General features: G+C 33.4%; 2 protein-coding genes across 3 annotated transcripts in view; one reads left to right on the plus strand and one right to left on the minus strand.

Annotated features, from left to right (window-relative positions):
• Window positions 1-816, plus strand: part of LOC106664569 — a 5,368-nt gene extending 4,552 nt beyond the window's left edge. The window contains exons 2-5 of the mRNA XM_014390415.2: window positions 44-178; window positions 243-457; window positions 522-673; window positions 730-816. Coding sequence (XP_014245901.1) covers window positions 44-178; window positions 243-457; window positions 522-673; window positions 730-794 — 567 coding nt within the window. The 3' untranslated portion in view covers window positions 795-816. The remainder of the gene's footprint in view (window positions 1-43; window positions 179-242; window positions 458-521; window positions 674-729) is intronic.
• The window catches only part of LOC106664568 (serine/arginine repetitive matrix protein 2-like), a 22,417-nt gene extending 11,853 nt beyond the window's left edge, over window positions 1-10,564 (minus strand). For both annotated transcript variants that reach the window (XM_024224730.1, XM_024224729.1), the window contains exon 1: window positions 9,982-10,564. In XM_024224730.1, the coding sequence (XP_024080498.1) occupies window positions 9,982-10,164 (183 nt within the window). In that variant the 5' untranslated portion in view covers window positions 10,165-10,564. The remainder of the gene's footprint in view (window positions 1-9,981) is intronic.
• Window positions 10,565-15,178: the final 4,614 nt, after the last annotated feature.

Below are 15,178 nucleotides of genomic sequence, written 5' to 3' on the forward strand. Positions count from 1 at the left end.
TTTTTTTTTTTTTTTTTTTTTTTTTTTTTTTTTTTGGTTTTAGTACCTTCAATGGATATATTTCTTATCCAGAACGGTCATGGACATGAAGAGAATATTTCAAGAGCGTAGATGTCGGTCACGTTATGACAATTTTTTGGACTACGTACAGATGTCTGCGGCTTTTCCTTTTACTTTGGTAGTTCACCCGGTTTAAAAATGGATATTCCAACTATTACGTATTTTTGTCTTTATCGTTTCAGTTTATATCGGTGTCTTACTGGTTTCTGGTTTCAATCAACCCCAGTTTCGTCCACACGGAGACCGGCCCGAGAAGCACGTTCCTCCTCAACCAGATGATACACACCAACATCCTTCCTTTGCAAATCTTGGAATTAATCACGACGAAAAAGATCAAAACGTCAACGACCGTATGCATCGCAGCTTGTAGCATAATACAGTTTTTGTTCTTTGCATGGTAGGGAGTCTTTTTTGTTTTTTTATTTATTTTAATCAGAAGAATAAGACAGTTTTTGTTTTAGCATGCTTTACTTTTATCACACTAAAGGTACCTGGTCGTACCCAATTATCGGGATTCTCAAAGGATATAAAAGGATCCTACTTTTAGCCGGCTGTTATTCCACTAATATTGTTTTCTGTTATTTTGGAGATGTCATCAACAATAAGTTATGGGGTAAGTGGGGGTGTTTTTATCTTCTACCATATGAAATAATTAATTTTCATTTCAAGGGAAATTGAGCCTGGAAAACGAAACGATCAATGACACAAACAACTGTCAACGAGAAATGGAATAACAAATAAATCACTTCTTATTTATTTTTGATTTATTATTTATAAAGATGTAAAGAAATTTTATCTTAGAATAAAAACACTGATGGGTAAATAATTTAATCGTTGTTACGTCTACAATACTATTTAAAGGACGATAAGCCAGTTTGATCGCCTGTTAAGAGATTATGAAAAAAAAAACAGGCATAAAACAATCAGGACAAGATTTTATCGTTTGTCAATGTTTATTGAATATGGCTAGCTATATAATTTTTTGTTTGTATAATTTTTGCCCTAATATCTTTGTAAGAAGCATTGTGGTTTTTCGCCAGCATCGGCGGTGGTTGTTCGGTGCCTCAACCTGCTTATATTCCTGACCAAGTGCGACCCACGTTATTAACAATTTTAGTTCTGTCGTTTACAACCAATTTGGGCTGTCGATCAGAAGAGATTATGCTTTACCGTACCCAGAGTGCCTCACCCTGTTTATACCCTGGCCCTCAGAGACAGAAAATTAAGAAAATCTTTTGTCGTTTTTAGCATTTATTACATTGTGAGGGTGATGAACCTGTAGGGTGATCTTTTTCGATCGTTTTAGGTCTAACGTGACCTTCCTTATACGCCGACTTACTATTGAAAATAAGATTAAAGTTACTGAAAATTTGAGCATTTATTTCTACGAAAGATTTTTTTATTGAGGCCTGCGGGGCAATGCGTGTGTAGTTTGGTCATTTCTAATAAATTTTGTCTTCCTACCGGTGCCTCACTTTCCTTATATCTCCACTGTGACCTACGATTTTCGAAATTATCAATTTCGGGTTTAGAAATAATTTTGCTTCCAATAACTGGCTTTTCGCCATCTTTCGACGGGATTTTATTTGGATGCCGTTCCCTGCTTATAACCCTGATCTACTATTGAAGATAATACTTCAAGTACACATGTTAATGTTATAGTTTAGCAGTTATTTCTTTGTGTAATTACTCCTCGAGGTTTGTGGGGAGATAAATCTATTAGTTTTGTTGTTTCTGATCCTTTTGGTCTACTGGTGCCTCATTCAGCTTATAGTGCCTGGCCTGTCTCACTGCGACCTTCGCTTTTCGAAACCTTTATTGATTTCTGGACCTTAGTGTAATAATAATTTTGCTCAGTCCCCATGTCAGTGCCTCACCCCGCTTATTCCCCGACTCACTATTGAAGATAATAGTTCGAGTATAAAGGTGAAGATGTGGATTTATGGTTTTAGCATTTATTTCTTTGGGAGATTCCCCTTGAGGTTTGAGGGGTGACGAACGTTTCTCGTTACCGACCATTTGGGTCTTTCAGTGCTTCACCCTGCTTATAACCCTGACACAGCGTGACCCACGTTTTTCGAAATAATAGTTGTTTTAATGCATTTTTGAAACTTAATAATTAGTTTTTGAGCTTGGTTGTTTCTGATAATTTCGATTTTTCTATCACCGACGTTTGTCAGACGCGCCTGAGATTTTTCTCCATCTCGTGGTGGGTTTGTGTTTGTGTCTCACCCTGGCCCAGTCACAGTGCAACCCACAGATTTCCAGAAATCGTATGCATTTCCTTTTAAATTTTACTGAAATAAAGGTCCAAGTTGCTGGATCTGTTATTTTTTTTTTAACTCTTCCGCAATCCTCCTACCGTGGCAACGTCGGACCCAACAAATGTTTAGGAAAAGAACGCTCATTATGAAAAATTGACCATTTTGGAAAGAAAAAGAAAATACCGAGTTAACTCAGGACAAAATAACCCTGTCAGTTCAATCTAGAGAATTTTTTTCTCTTCAAAATCTAATCGTAATATCGAGCTCGATGTGCAATTTGGGAGCATGAGTTGTTTACATATACCGGCGGGGTTAACGGATCTCTTTGCACCTGAATAACAGTTATTTGCTGATTTTCACTCAGTCACGCCATAGTCTAGTACTATCCTCGAGTCTAATTTTTCTCGCTTAATTATCTACAGGGGGGTCATCGAGAAAACCACTGCATCGTATTTTGAAATATATAATTTTTCACGAAGCGCAGCCTTTGTAACCTATATTGGACTGTTTGAAAAATATATTTTCCTTCATCCTAATGGATTTTTTCCCCCTTTAAGTAGACTTTTGTCAAATATCGCATACTGTACTAATTATTATGGGAATGTTTTAAACGTGTAAATTTATTCAGGCACGATTTAATCAGCAGAAGGCGTAGATGCATAGAATAATATGCTTTGAATATGCAAATCGTTTTGCCGAAGGTTTACTGACACTTCAAGTAACTCGGGTCGATTTGAAAATTCTAGGAATTCTTCCAAGTTTTCTTCTAAAACGAGCTTTTGCACCGTTTAAGCCTAAACGGGCGCCGAAAGAGTCTATTTGTTCGATTGACAACTAAAAATAAAACATTTCTTTTTTAAAAAGACACAAAAAACCAGGTGTTCTTTGTACACTTCATTAAACACGACATAATGAATATTTATGTTCTAATGACATCACTAATCATCTTCCATAAAAAAAAAAAAAAATGGATTTTGTTTTGGACAACTTGTGCAAGATCATTGTTTTTCTTTTTTAAACGAGGTTCTCAACAGCACAGGTAATATCAACCCTCGGGGTGCAGGTGTTTTTGAAAAAAAAGCCCATTTGTAAGTATGACGGGTTCGAATGCAGGGCCGCTGGATTCGAACCCGGGACCTTCACCTTACAGAGATTAGCGCCGTGTCAACGCCTAAACCGTTGCGGCCACGAACGCCCCTATATCAATTGTTGTTCTGCACAAAAATATACAAAAAAAAGCCCGAGACAAGAAAACCTACAGAAAAACTTCAATCCCCTTTCGTTAAAGTTTTGGCGAAGCTTAAACAGGACAAAATCACGAAATGACGCCCAGACACAACCGACGATAATTGATCGAAATGAGGAAATTCATCTGACAGACCAGGTCGATTGAAGTTAAAACAGTCGATAAATCTCAAAGTTTTGTTTTTAAAAATTGTTGTTTTATTCTAGCATGGAGAAAGTATAAAAATGCCATCGTAAACGCAACTATCATAAGTAACTTGGCGTGTATCACGAGTACGATGTCATTTCCTACATCCTCTGTGAATTTGAAAATCTGTTTGGATTCAAATAAGGATTGCAAAGAAAGCCAAGCTATTAGCAAAGAAGTTTTAGAGGTATTAAAACTTAATGGATACCGAGATCATTATGATATGGAAATAACAATAGCCTTATCACACCCATGGCTTCGTGAGCTGAAAAAAAAAAAAAAATGGGGAAAAACTGTCAGTTGTACAGATTCTAGTACCAAAGAAGGTTCTAGTACCATGCCCAAGAACATTAGAGTATATGACCTAAAATCGAATACCAATATTTTTCTAGCTTAAGTTCATGACAAGTTGAGAGTTAGTTCAAACAACTCACTGAAGTACAAAAATAAGTATGGCAGATATTCAAGTAGTCATTAGCTCGATAGTTCGGAATTCCAAGACGTTGCCATTACAAGACAAGCGGCTACCGTTGCTCATGAATGGAATGAAAGCGACCAGACCTAAGTTCCAAAAATTATAGGGAATTGGTAAGAACCCCCTATGATAAATCTGTTTGTACACCGATATATCTAGGGTGCAAGAAGTTTCAAGGTCAGGAGAATTTGATCCCAACGTCCCATAGCCCATGGTACTAGAAGCTTGGAATTGTTCAAGAGAAAAGAAGCGGCTTCCATTGCTTATATTGAATGAAAACTTTATTGTGGCTAACTTGACGCCATTAATTAAGGCATATGAGAAGAGGTCTAAGCTAGGAACTTGGTCAATCCAGTTCCGTGACTCCTGTACAGCTTGACAGCCCGACTTGAAGTGGATGTACCCTTCCTAGCGGGGGAAGTATGGTATGGGTATGGTGGAAAAGAATACTAGGAAGCGGGGTTTGTATTCCCCCACGCACTGCAGCCTTCTGGCTTATTGTACCTTCCTAGTTCCTTAGTTCAGTCAATAGACTCAATCCTTCTTCTTATAAGTATCAGGTCATTGACTGTTGCTGCTGCAATTTGATCCCTAAGTCTTTTCCGCACGTTAGGTTGTACCTCCATTGAGCTGTTGCTTCGCATTCGATGATATGAATGGCCGTTTCCTCCTCCTCAATACATAATCTGCAAATGGGATCATCGCTGTATATACCCATGTTGTGTAGATATTTTCTCAGATACCAGTGACTGGTTAGTAGTCCTACCACTCCTCTGAGTTTGGCCCTCTTCAATTGCAGCAGTGTTTTTGCCAGTCTCGGTGAGGGTTGTTTCATCATAAGTTTACTATGTCTAGCACCGCTAGAGTTTATCCACTTCTCCTTTTTTTTTTGCTTGGATCCATTCTGCGATGGAGGATTCTATATTTGTTTTTGTTATCCAAAGAATAGGTTCGGGGCCTATGTATGGTCTTGCAGATCCTCCTCTGGCCAGTCTGTCTGCTTTCTCGTTACCCAAAATTTCCCTGTGCCCTGGCACCCAAGATATCATCAGGTTGTTGTGTTTCCCCAGGTTTTGGAGATTTTGGATGCATTCACTGACTAATTTTGATGTGATTTTTTTATATGCTAATGCTTTAATAGCTGCTTGACTATCTGATCTTATGAGGATTTTTTGTCAGTGTAACCACTTTTAAGCGGGGGCAGTACTTCCTTAGCTCTTTCCTCTATCCGTGACCACTCATGACCTTTGGAACCTCTATCTTCCTAAACACAGGACCTCTTCCTTGCCTCCATCCTGCGAAATTATCTTTCTTTCTCTACCCTCCCCATCTCTTTTATTCTTTCGTCAACACAGGTCTTAAATTTGCAGTTCAATTAACCTTGGATATTAATCTATCCCAGTAACTGTTAAAACGAAATAAATCACCCATTTTCACTAGAAATAAATTACAATTCTACCGGAGAAAATATTAAATCGATACACATATCGCGGTGTAAATGTTTCAACTTCGATCAAAGGTAAATTGCAAAGGTCATAATTGACAAATCACGTTTTTCGTCCACAAGTCCAATGGTCAATCGGAGACTTTTGATCGTGATTTCACGTGCCGACCACCGATGACGGGACCGAAATTGTTTATTCATACAAGGTTGACCTATGACCAGTTACTTCCTTGCTTTATATATGTCCTGGTTTAATGTCTCTGATAAAACACAAACAACAATACCGTTTTGTTTTTTGTTTAAAACTTTAAATTAACGTTGGTAACGTTACAGCTGTAGCTCGGAAGTGTCCTCTCATTACCCTGCTTCTCCCTACTTATAACCCTAACAATCTGAGCTTTTCGACAGTCGTTTTTATCAACTTTTCTTAGTGTATTAATACTTTCGTTTCTGATCATTGGCTTTTGTTACGTCGGTACAAAGTAATCTCCTCTCTCGGCCACCTCCTGTACTTGCCCGCGCTTCGCGAAGTTCCCTCTCATTTTAACATAATTTAATAATGGGTATTTTAGGGGTGTCGGTGGCCCCAACGGCTGCCATTGACTAGACGCTTATCGCTGTAAGGTAAAAGTCCAGGGATCGAAACCAGCCGCCCTGAACTCGAACTTGACATACTTGCAAATGGGCTTTTTTTTTTCAAAAACACCGGCACCCCGAGGGTTGATCGACATTGCTGTTGCTAATCCTTGTTAAAAAGAAAAAGTTCGAAATTTCGAGCATGACTTAAACAAATCCTTTTGACTTTTTGATGGATGGAAAAAGAGTATGCGATTTTCCAGAAATGTTGGTTGAAAGTGTTTTTTTTTTTTTGGGAGGGGGGTCTAAAGTAAATTCTATTACTTGTAATGAAATACCTTTTTACAATATTTTCTTTTTTAAAACATTTATGATCAAAATTGTGAAAATTTGTTGATTAGAATTTTCCTATTAGATAAACGAAATATGAATGTTTATTGTGTAATAGTTTTATTATTATTAACCTTCTAGATAGAAATCACTTCGTCTTATAACAAAAAGGCATCCATTATCATGACTTATAAGCCGTAAAATTAGAAAAAACCTACAGTTTATGGCGAAACCTTAATTGCAATTAATTGTTTTATATATTTTTAAAATAAATATTCTTTCCTTTAAAATGCTTGTTTCTTAAACAATATTATTTGGCGCAGCCGGAGAAAATTTATTTCCTCTGTTTAACTTAAAATCATTTCGAGGTTAGATTTTTCCCCCAAAAAGTTGGTAAAAAGTTTTTTCTTTGCCTTCTAAGTATTTTTAGAAAATTAAACTTCACGCAACGAATAAATAATTTTTTCGAATGTCTAGTTTTTAATAAAACGTTTGTGCATAAAATTGGGAAAATATTTTTGCACATTTGGTAGACAGAATGTCCAAATCTGATGCAACAAAATTGACTAATAGTTTTGCTATTATTTAATTTATCAGCAATAGATTTAAAAATATCTTTGGTTTATGACGAAACTTTGATTTTAATTAATTATATTTTTTGATAGTTTTTATAAATATTCCTTCCTTTAAAATGCTAGTTTTCAGATGACAATATTTGGTACCATTAAAGAAAATTTATTTTCTTTGTTTAAAAAGAAAGCATGACTTAAAAATCCTTTCGAGCTTTGATTTTCCGAAAAATGGAGCGATAAATATTCTTTTGTCTTCTTAGTATTTTTAGTAAATTGTTTTGTATGCAATGAATAAATATTTCTTTCGAATAAATCTCCTTTTGTAAAACGTTTATGCACAAAGTTATGAAAGGGTTTTGGAATATTTGATGGTATGAATTTTTATATTAGATGCAAGCAAAACCAATATTTTTTGTATAATAGTTTTATTATTATTTATCATTGTGGGTAGAAATCACTTTTACTAGGTCCAAAAGCTGTTTAATATCAACAATTTAAAAAATAAAAACTTTGGTTTATGGCTAAATATTAATTTAAATAAATTATAATTTTAGATAGGTTTTATAAATATTCCTTCATTTAAATTGCTGGATGTTGTTGTTGTTTTCAACAACAATATTTGGCGAAGGTGAGGAAAATTTATTTTCTTTGTTTTAAAAGATGGGATATGAGATATGACTGAGATGTGACAGTCAATATGTTTGATTGAAAGTGTTTTTTCTTTTTAGTATTTTAGTAAAATTTAATTGCATGTAACGAACAATCTTTTTACAATATTGTGAAATGATTTGCGAAAATTTGTCGATTAGAATTTTCCTATTAGATAAAAGAAATATGAGTGTTCATTGTGTTATAGTTTTATTATTATTAGTCATTAAAGGCAGAAATCACATCGTCTTATTCCTAAAAGCTATCAATTGTCATAACTCATAAGCAACAAATTAAAAAAACAAAAAAACCATTGGTTTATGGCGAAACTTTAATTTCGATTAATTGTCTATTTAGATTTTTTTAAATAAATATTCCTTCTTTTAAAATGCTTATTTTTTAGACAATATTATTTGGTGAGGTCGTGGAAAATGATTTCCTTCGTTTAAAAAGAAAGTATTTCGTAAAAATCCTTTCTAGCTTAGATTATCCAAAAATGTTGGTAGAAAGAGCTTTTGTCTTTTTAGTATTTTTTAGAAAATTCAATAACATTTAACGAAAAATCTTTCTTTCGAATGAATCTTGGTTTTTAAAAACTTGTGCACAAAATTGTGAAAGGATTTTTGAAATTTGGCGATGCGAATTTCCACATTAGTTGCAAGCAAAATGAATTCTTGTTTCATTATTATTTATCATTTACCAGCAATAAATAAAAAGTAAAACTTTTGGTTCATGACGAAACCTTAATTTCAATTACTTATGTTTTTAATTATTATTTTTTTTTAATTTTTGGTTTTAAAAGGTGACATATGAAATATGCATTAATTCAGCTAGTATTTTGAAATTTTAAACATAACAATCTTTTAAATAAATTCTTAATTTAAATTAATTATGTTTTAAGAAAGTTTTTGTAAACATTTTTTTCTTTAAAACGCTTGTTTCTTAGACGACAAATATTTGGTAGAGTTGAAGAAAATTTAGAAAGAATTGGTTGAATGTTCACATTTGATGCAACAAAATTGAATTAAACAAAATTAGGCAAAAATCACTTTGTTTTATGTCCAAAAGCAAAAATGATATATTAAGCAATAAATTAAAAAAATAAAAACCTTTGCTTTATGGCGAAATCTTAATTTCAATTATGTTTTTAGAAAGTTTTGATATGTTACTTCTTTCAAAATGAAGTTTCCTAAGACGATAATAATAGTGCGCTTGATGAAAATTTATTTTCTTTGTTCAAAAATAAAGTACGACTTAAAAATCCTTTCGAGCTTAAATTTTCCAAAAAAAGTATGGGTAGTGTTTTTTTTAAAATAATTTTTTAAAAAGTTTGTGCATAAAATTGTAAAAGGATTTATGAACATATGTTGATGTAAGAAAATTGAATTTTTTTTGTTTTGATTAATCATTATTGTAGAAATCACTTTGCTTTAAATCAAATACCGCTGAATTGTCATAGACAATAAATTTAAAAAAAATTTTGGTTTATAGCGAAACCGTAATTTAATTGTAAACATTTCTTACAAATATTTATTTAAAATGCTCGCTTCCTGAATGTTTGGCGTAATAGAAGTAAATTCATTTTGTATTACTCCTCATTGTGTATAAATATACATGTGTATGTATATACCTTTCAATAGAACAAATAGTTTTGGTTAAAACAATTGTCATATAAAACGTCAATTTAGTAGGTTTGAAAATGTTTATATGCCTTAATGTAAAATGTATATACACACTAAGTATAATATGTCAAAAAATTTTTTTGGCAGCCTAAATAGCCATAGATAAATATTTATCATTTATTTTTTCACTTGTTATTTATACTTTGTGCTTGTCGTTTAATATCTCTCGTGGCAACAAACTTCCAGACAATGGAGCGGTAAATTTGCAAATTTGAACTCAAAATTGGAATTTTTTTAATGTGTTTGACAGATTTTTGTCTTGATTTATCAAATTTTTTTAATAAATATACTTAACATGATCTGCATTAGAAATTTAGTAATTAAATTTAGAATTTAGAATTTAATTTTTAATAGAAGAAATTTAATTTAGTAAACAAATGAAAAACACAATCTTATCAGTTGTCAAAATTTAGGTTTGATAGTGCACATTTTCCATTCTCCGAGAAAAAAAAAACTTTTTTTTTAAATTACAAAATTTTAGAGGAAGTTTCAACTTACGAACAGGAGTGCGATAAAGGCGAAATTGATCGATTTCAAGATTTTGATCATGAATGCGCCCATGATTTCGATCTTGATTGTAAAACGCCTCGAGAAGACTTTCCCGGTCTTCTTCGTCCTAGGTGAGACGTAGTAGGCGTGCTCCAAATTGGATCCACTTCGGAACACGACTGTGGGGCTCATCTGCTTGCTGCTGGAATTGCTGAGGTGGGTGGGCGACGGGTCGCCTAGACACCGGGATGAAAACAACCCCACTCGGTTTACACCTTTTGAGAACTATCACCGCGATGGAGCATCAGGGATGAGATTTTGTACATCGGCCAATCGGTTCGAACCGGCTTTCCTTATTTCAACTTAGCGTCATTTTTTTTCTATGGAGTAAGTTGTGCTTATCAAGTATGGCCACCTGGACGCTACAATGTGGAAAAACCGAATAATGTCTATGATTATCTACCAAATGTAACTTCTTACGACCAGCAATGTAATTAAAGTAAAAAATTAAGAAATGTCATCACCTTTTTAAAACTAACCTAATATTTTAGCAGATATTTTGTAATCATATGTTTATTTTAAATAAATAAATACATACAAAGACTACTATAAAAATGCTATAGAAAATAATTATGTTTAACACAAAACACAGAAACGGCGAATAGGATAAAAAAATGAAATATTAAAAGATAAATTTTCCTTCTTCCTTTTCTACTGAAAGTTTGGGAAAATTTACACTTGAAGTATTTTTTGTGAGTTAGAAGGTAGCTCCAGATAGACGAACATGTAGTTTCTTTCAATTTCAAAAGGGATTATCTGTGCCTCTCCCGATTTATAACCCTGACTTACTCTTGAAGAAATGCAGATGAAAGTTATTGGACGTTTAAGCATTTATTTCTTTGTGGCATTTGCTTCTGGGGTCTGCGGGTGATTCCGATAATTTTGATATACCAGCCACCGCTCACCCTGACCCAATGGCACCAACGTTTTTCGAAACGGTCCGTGATATATTAAAATTTTTCTTCTAATCAGTGGCTCTCTGTTGATATTCTATATGAATGTAATATGCTATATTCACCACGTTAAAGCTAAATGGCGAATTGATGCTCGAGAAAATTTCTGTGACGAGGAGGGTTTTACAGGGTGAATCATTGTCTCCACTGATGTGTTCAATGTTGTTATCTGATTTCGTTCAATTCTTTAAAAACCGTGGCATCAGTGGAATGAGACTAGATAATAGAATTTACATTATATGTTTACTTTTTGCCGACGATATCGTAGTATTCGCTGATTCGGCTTAAAATGATGTTTGATATTATTTATGTACATATTTAAAATGTAACTAATTATTTTAATTGTTATTATTTTTATAGTAATTTAATAATATTAAGTATTTACTAGTATAATATTTATTTGTGTTATAATTTCCGCGTTTCGCACGTTCAAATTGAGCGCCATTAAAAAAATCAGCTGCTAATTGGAACGTCGCGTTGGCGGAGGTATCAGAGGGTTTACTTTGGCAATTCATGTCGAGAGACGTGGTTGTAGAAGTCCTTCAACCTGATGATGAGCTAAAACGCTCGAAATTCGGATCGTTGCAAAACAACTTACTGTGAGTAGGAACTATCTTTTAAAAAAGGATAAATAAACAAAGGTTACTTATAGAACTAAGGCTGCTAAGTGCTAAGGAATTCAATTTTTTTATAAATGGGCTCAAATATGTAATCGACACAATCAATGTTCTCTTTGTGTAAATTGTTGGATGAGGAAAACTTGGAACATATATTTTTAAATTGTCCAATTTACCAACCGCAAAGATCCTTTTATTTAAAGAAGTACATAGATACATGTGTAAATATTAACAATCTAGAAAAACTTGAGTTCTTGCTAAAATTTGAAGCAAGAAACCAGGCAATTGATGTGATCAATTTTGTTTATAAATCACTTAAATTGAGAGCTTTTATTGTGAATGAATGATGTTTCATTGTTGCGTCGTGTAATTATTGATTTTAAATTGCCATGTAATTTAATGTAATTTAATTTTAAAGTGCCATGTAATATTATTATTATTATAGTTCCTTTTGTAAATAGTGTCATGTTAATTTAAATTGGAAGATATCTTTAATGATGTATATATCTTTATTTTGCCATTTGGCTCCCCCCTGTAATAGCTATTGCTGAAATACAGTATTAATCTATCTATCTATATGTTATATTCACCACTTGGATTTTGTTACCCTTATAAAACCATTTTTCAGAGGCTGCCGGTTTACCCCCATTGCGGAAGATCATAATTTTTGACTTTTTTAAATTTACAGATAAGTTCCAAAGATCACAAAAGGACTCAAAAATTCGAATATTATTTCGCAAACTAGCCGGACTCTCAGCAATTAGGACTGTATCATCCGCATATAATAATATTTTTATTTTGGTATTACCAACAAGAATTCCTCCTTCTAGTAGATTAACAATATCATCTACAAAAAGGGCAAATAACATGGGGCTAAGCACACACCCTTGTGTCCAGTACCTATTCTGAAGTATTAATTTAGAAATTCCTTGTGAGGCCCGAACCGCTGAAGCTTCCGAGGCATAAAAGCATTTAAATAAACCCCCAAACTTAGACGAAATACCCATGTTTAAGAGCTTTAGGAATAATGATGAATGACTGAGTCAAAAACTGCCTTTAAGTCTAGGAAAAAGCAATACACTTTCCTTCGCTTTTCTGACAGCTTCAGTTGTATTAGGTTAGACAGAACAAAGATGTTATCGATAGCAGAATAACCTTTCCCGAACCCAGCCTGAAATTCGCCAAGCAGATCTTCGACATACTTTCCTAAACGCCGGTGTAACATGGAAGAAAATACTTTAGCTATCGAGTCTATACATGATATCCTGTATAGTTGGATATGTTATTTACGTCACCATTTTTAAAAAGAGGGAAAATAATTGATACACAACCTGCTTATATCCCTAACAAACAACTCCTATTCTTTTTCGAAATCGTCGTTTTTTATTAATTTTTGGACCTTAGTGTATTCACAAAAATGCTTCCAATCGCTTAGACATCTTCAGAAGGGGGTTTATGCTGTCGCTTCATATTGCTTTTAACCCTGATTTACTATTAACGTATACTAGAAGACATTGATTCTGATGCTATTTGATGAACCTGTAAGAAGATCGTTTCCAATCATTTTGATCTACCTGTACTTCACCCAGTTTTTATCCCCGACGCCCTAAACGTGTCAAAATCTTAACGATTTTTGGACCTTAAAATAACAGTTCGCTTAACAATCCGCCATCTTTAGAAGAGATGTTATTTCGGTGCATCACCCTGCTTAAATCTCCGACTGACAATTAAAGATAATGCTTCGAGAGTACAGATTGAAGTTATGGATGGTGTTAGCATTTATTTCTTCTTGGGGGTCTGCGTAGTAATAAACCTGTAGTTAGGTCGTTTCCGATAATTTTAGTTCATCCTGCTCATATCCCTAACTCACTCTATGTTTTTCAAAACCTTCTTTCTTAATAATTTTTGGTCGGCAGTATATTAAAATTTATACTTATAATCTATGGCCATCAGTAGATAATGAAGCTTTGTTTGGTAGTGTCTGATCGTTTTAGTTCACTGGTGCCTCACCCTGCTTACAACCCTGACTTACTCTTGAAGATGGTGCTTCAAGAATACATATTAAAGTTATGGAAAGTTATGCATTTATTTCTGTTGAATCCGAAGTTTTCGTTCATTCGTTCTGACCTTTCCTAAGCGTTTCCCCCAAATTGGGTCAGGGATATAAGCAGGGAGAGGCATCGACTGACCCACCACTGATGGTAGGTAAAGTTTCAACACAACGGTTTGTATAAATATATTAATCGTTTTTTAATTCATCTTGTATGTTCTGAAAATATTTTTAGTAGTTTGGTCCTGATCTGCCTATCCTTGTGGTTTGTGTACCGCCTTCTGCTTATAGCTATTGAACTCTGAAAAAAAAGGAAGGCTTTGCGTTAATATATTTGTGTTTTTGATGTTGAGCCTGCGAGGATAGACGGACCAGTATTATCTGAAAGGACTAAACTACACTTTTATCATCTCGCAGAGCCACAATAAATCTCAAAATATTAATTTATTGTTTATTAAAACAATGCATAGGTAAAAATTGTTTTAATTTTGTTCCGAATCTCGTTTTATCTCACGATAAATTATAAAGCGGAAATAATTTTTTATTAAGATCGCTACCTTGGAGCTATGTAAATTTTACTGGAGCCATAAGATCAACTTTATGATAATATGATTGATTAGGTGTCCGTCTGATATTAAAAATGTTAAATTGCGAACTTGTGTCAGATAAGAAAATCGCTCGTTAAAAAAACGCCTAAAAATAGAAATTCAGTGCTACACAAAAGAAATATACAAGTTACCGAATAATTGACTAACACCTGACCTGAACTGGTGTTTTTAATTTAATTTCGCCTTTTGATTGTTTTTTAGTCGATTAAAAAGTCTTTCAAACGTCGGATTTATCACTCACTCCATGTCAAGTGAAGAAAAGAAAGTCAGATTTGAACTCATAATTTCATTTCGGTTAAACCTCAAAGATAAAGCTGTTGATAAAATAAGATAAGACAACTACTTATATATATATNTATATCTTATATAATTAACATTTTATTAATTAACATTTTCCTTTGTTTCCTTCAAAATCAAAATAGTTAGATAATTGTACTGTACAGTATTTCAGGATTGATTTTTATCAATTATCAAACAAATTTACAAGCAGTATTGTTATATTCACCTATGTATACATAAATATATACAAAGTGTTCGGCTACTCGAGTTACAAACTTTCCCAGTAGATTCTACACTCCAAAAGTAACCAAAAGGTCGTAATTAATTATGGTCCGAATCTCAACAGTTTCGGAGTAATTTCACTTTTTCTGATTTTTTAAGATTTCACGGCCTTGCTTCAAATAAACAATGATAACTCCAAAACTAAAAGGTTTTGGACAAATCCGTTGATACCATTGAAAATTACGTTAAATTTCCAATAAGATGTGATCAATACTAAAGTTGTCAACCTTCGTGAAATAAGTGTTTTAGTAGCGAGAATCTTGGAAAAAAATTTTTTTTCTAAGTTAAAAAACTTACTATGGTGATTCTAAACGACTATTTCCAAACAATCATTTTCAGAAAACGTACTCCATTTAA

This window comes from Cimex lectularius, unplaced genomic scaffold (assembly GCF_000648675.2).
Source record: "Cimex lectularius strain Harlan isolate CLEC.00 unplaced genomic scaffold, Clec_2.1 scaffold8, whole genome shotgun sequence".
Classification (NCBI taxonomy): Eukaryota; Metazoa; Arthropoda; class Insecta; order Hemiptera; family Cimicidae; genus Cimex; species Cimex lectularius.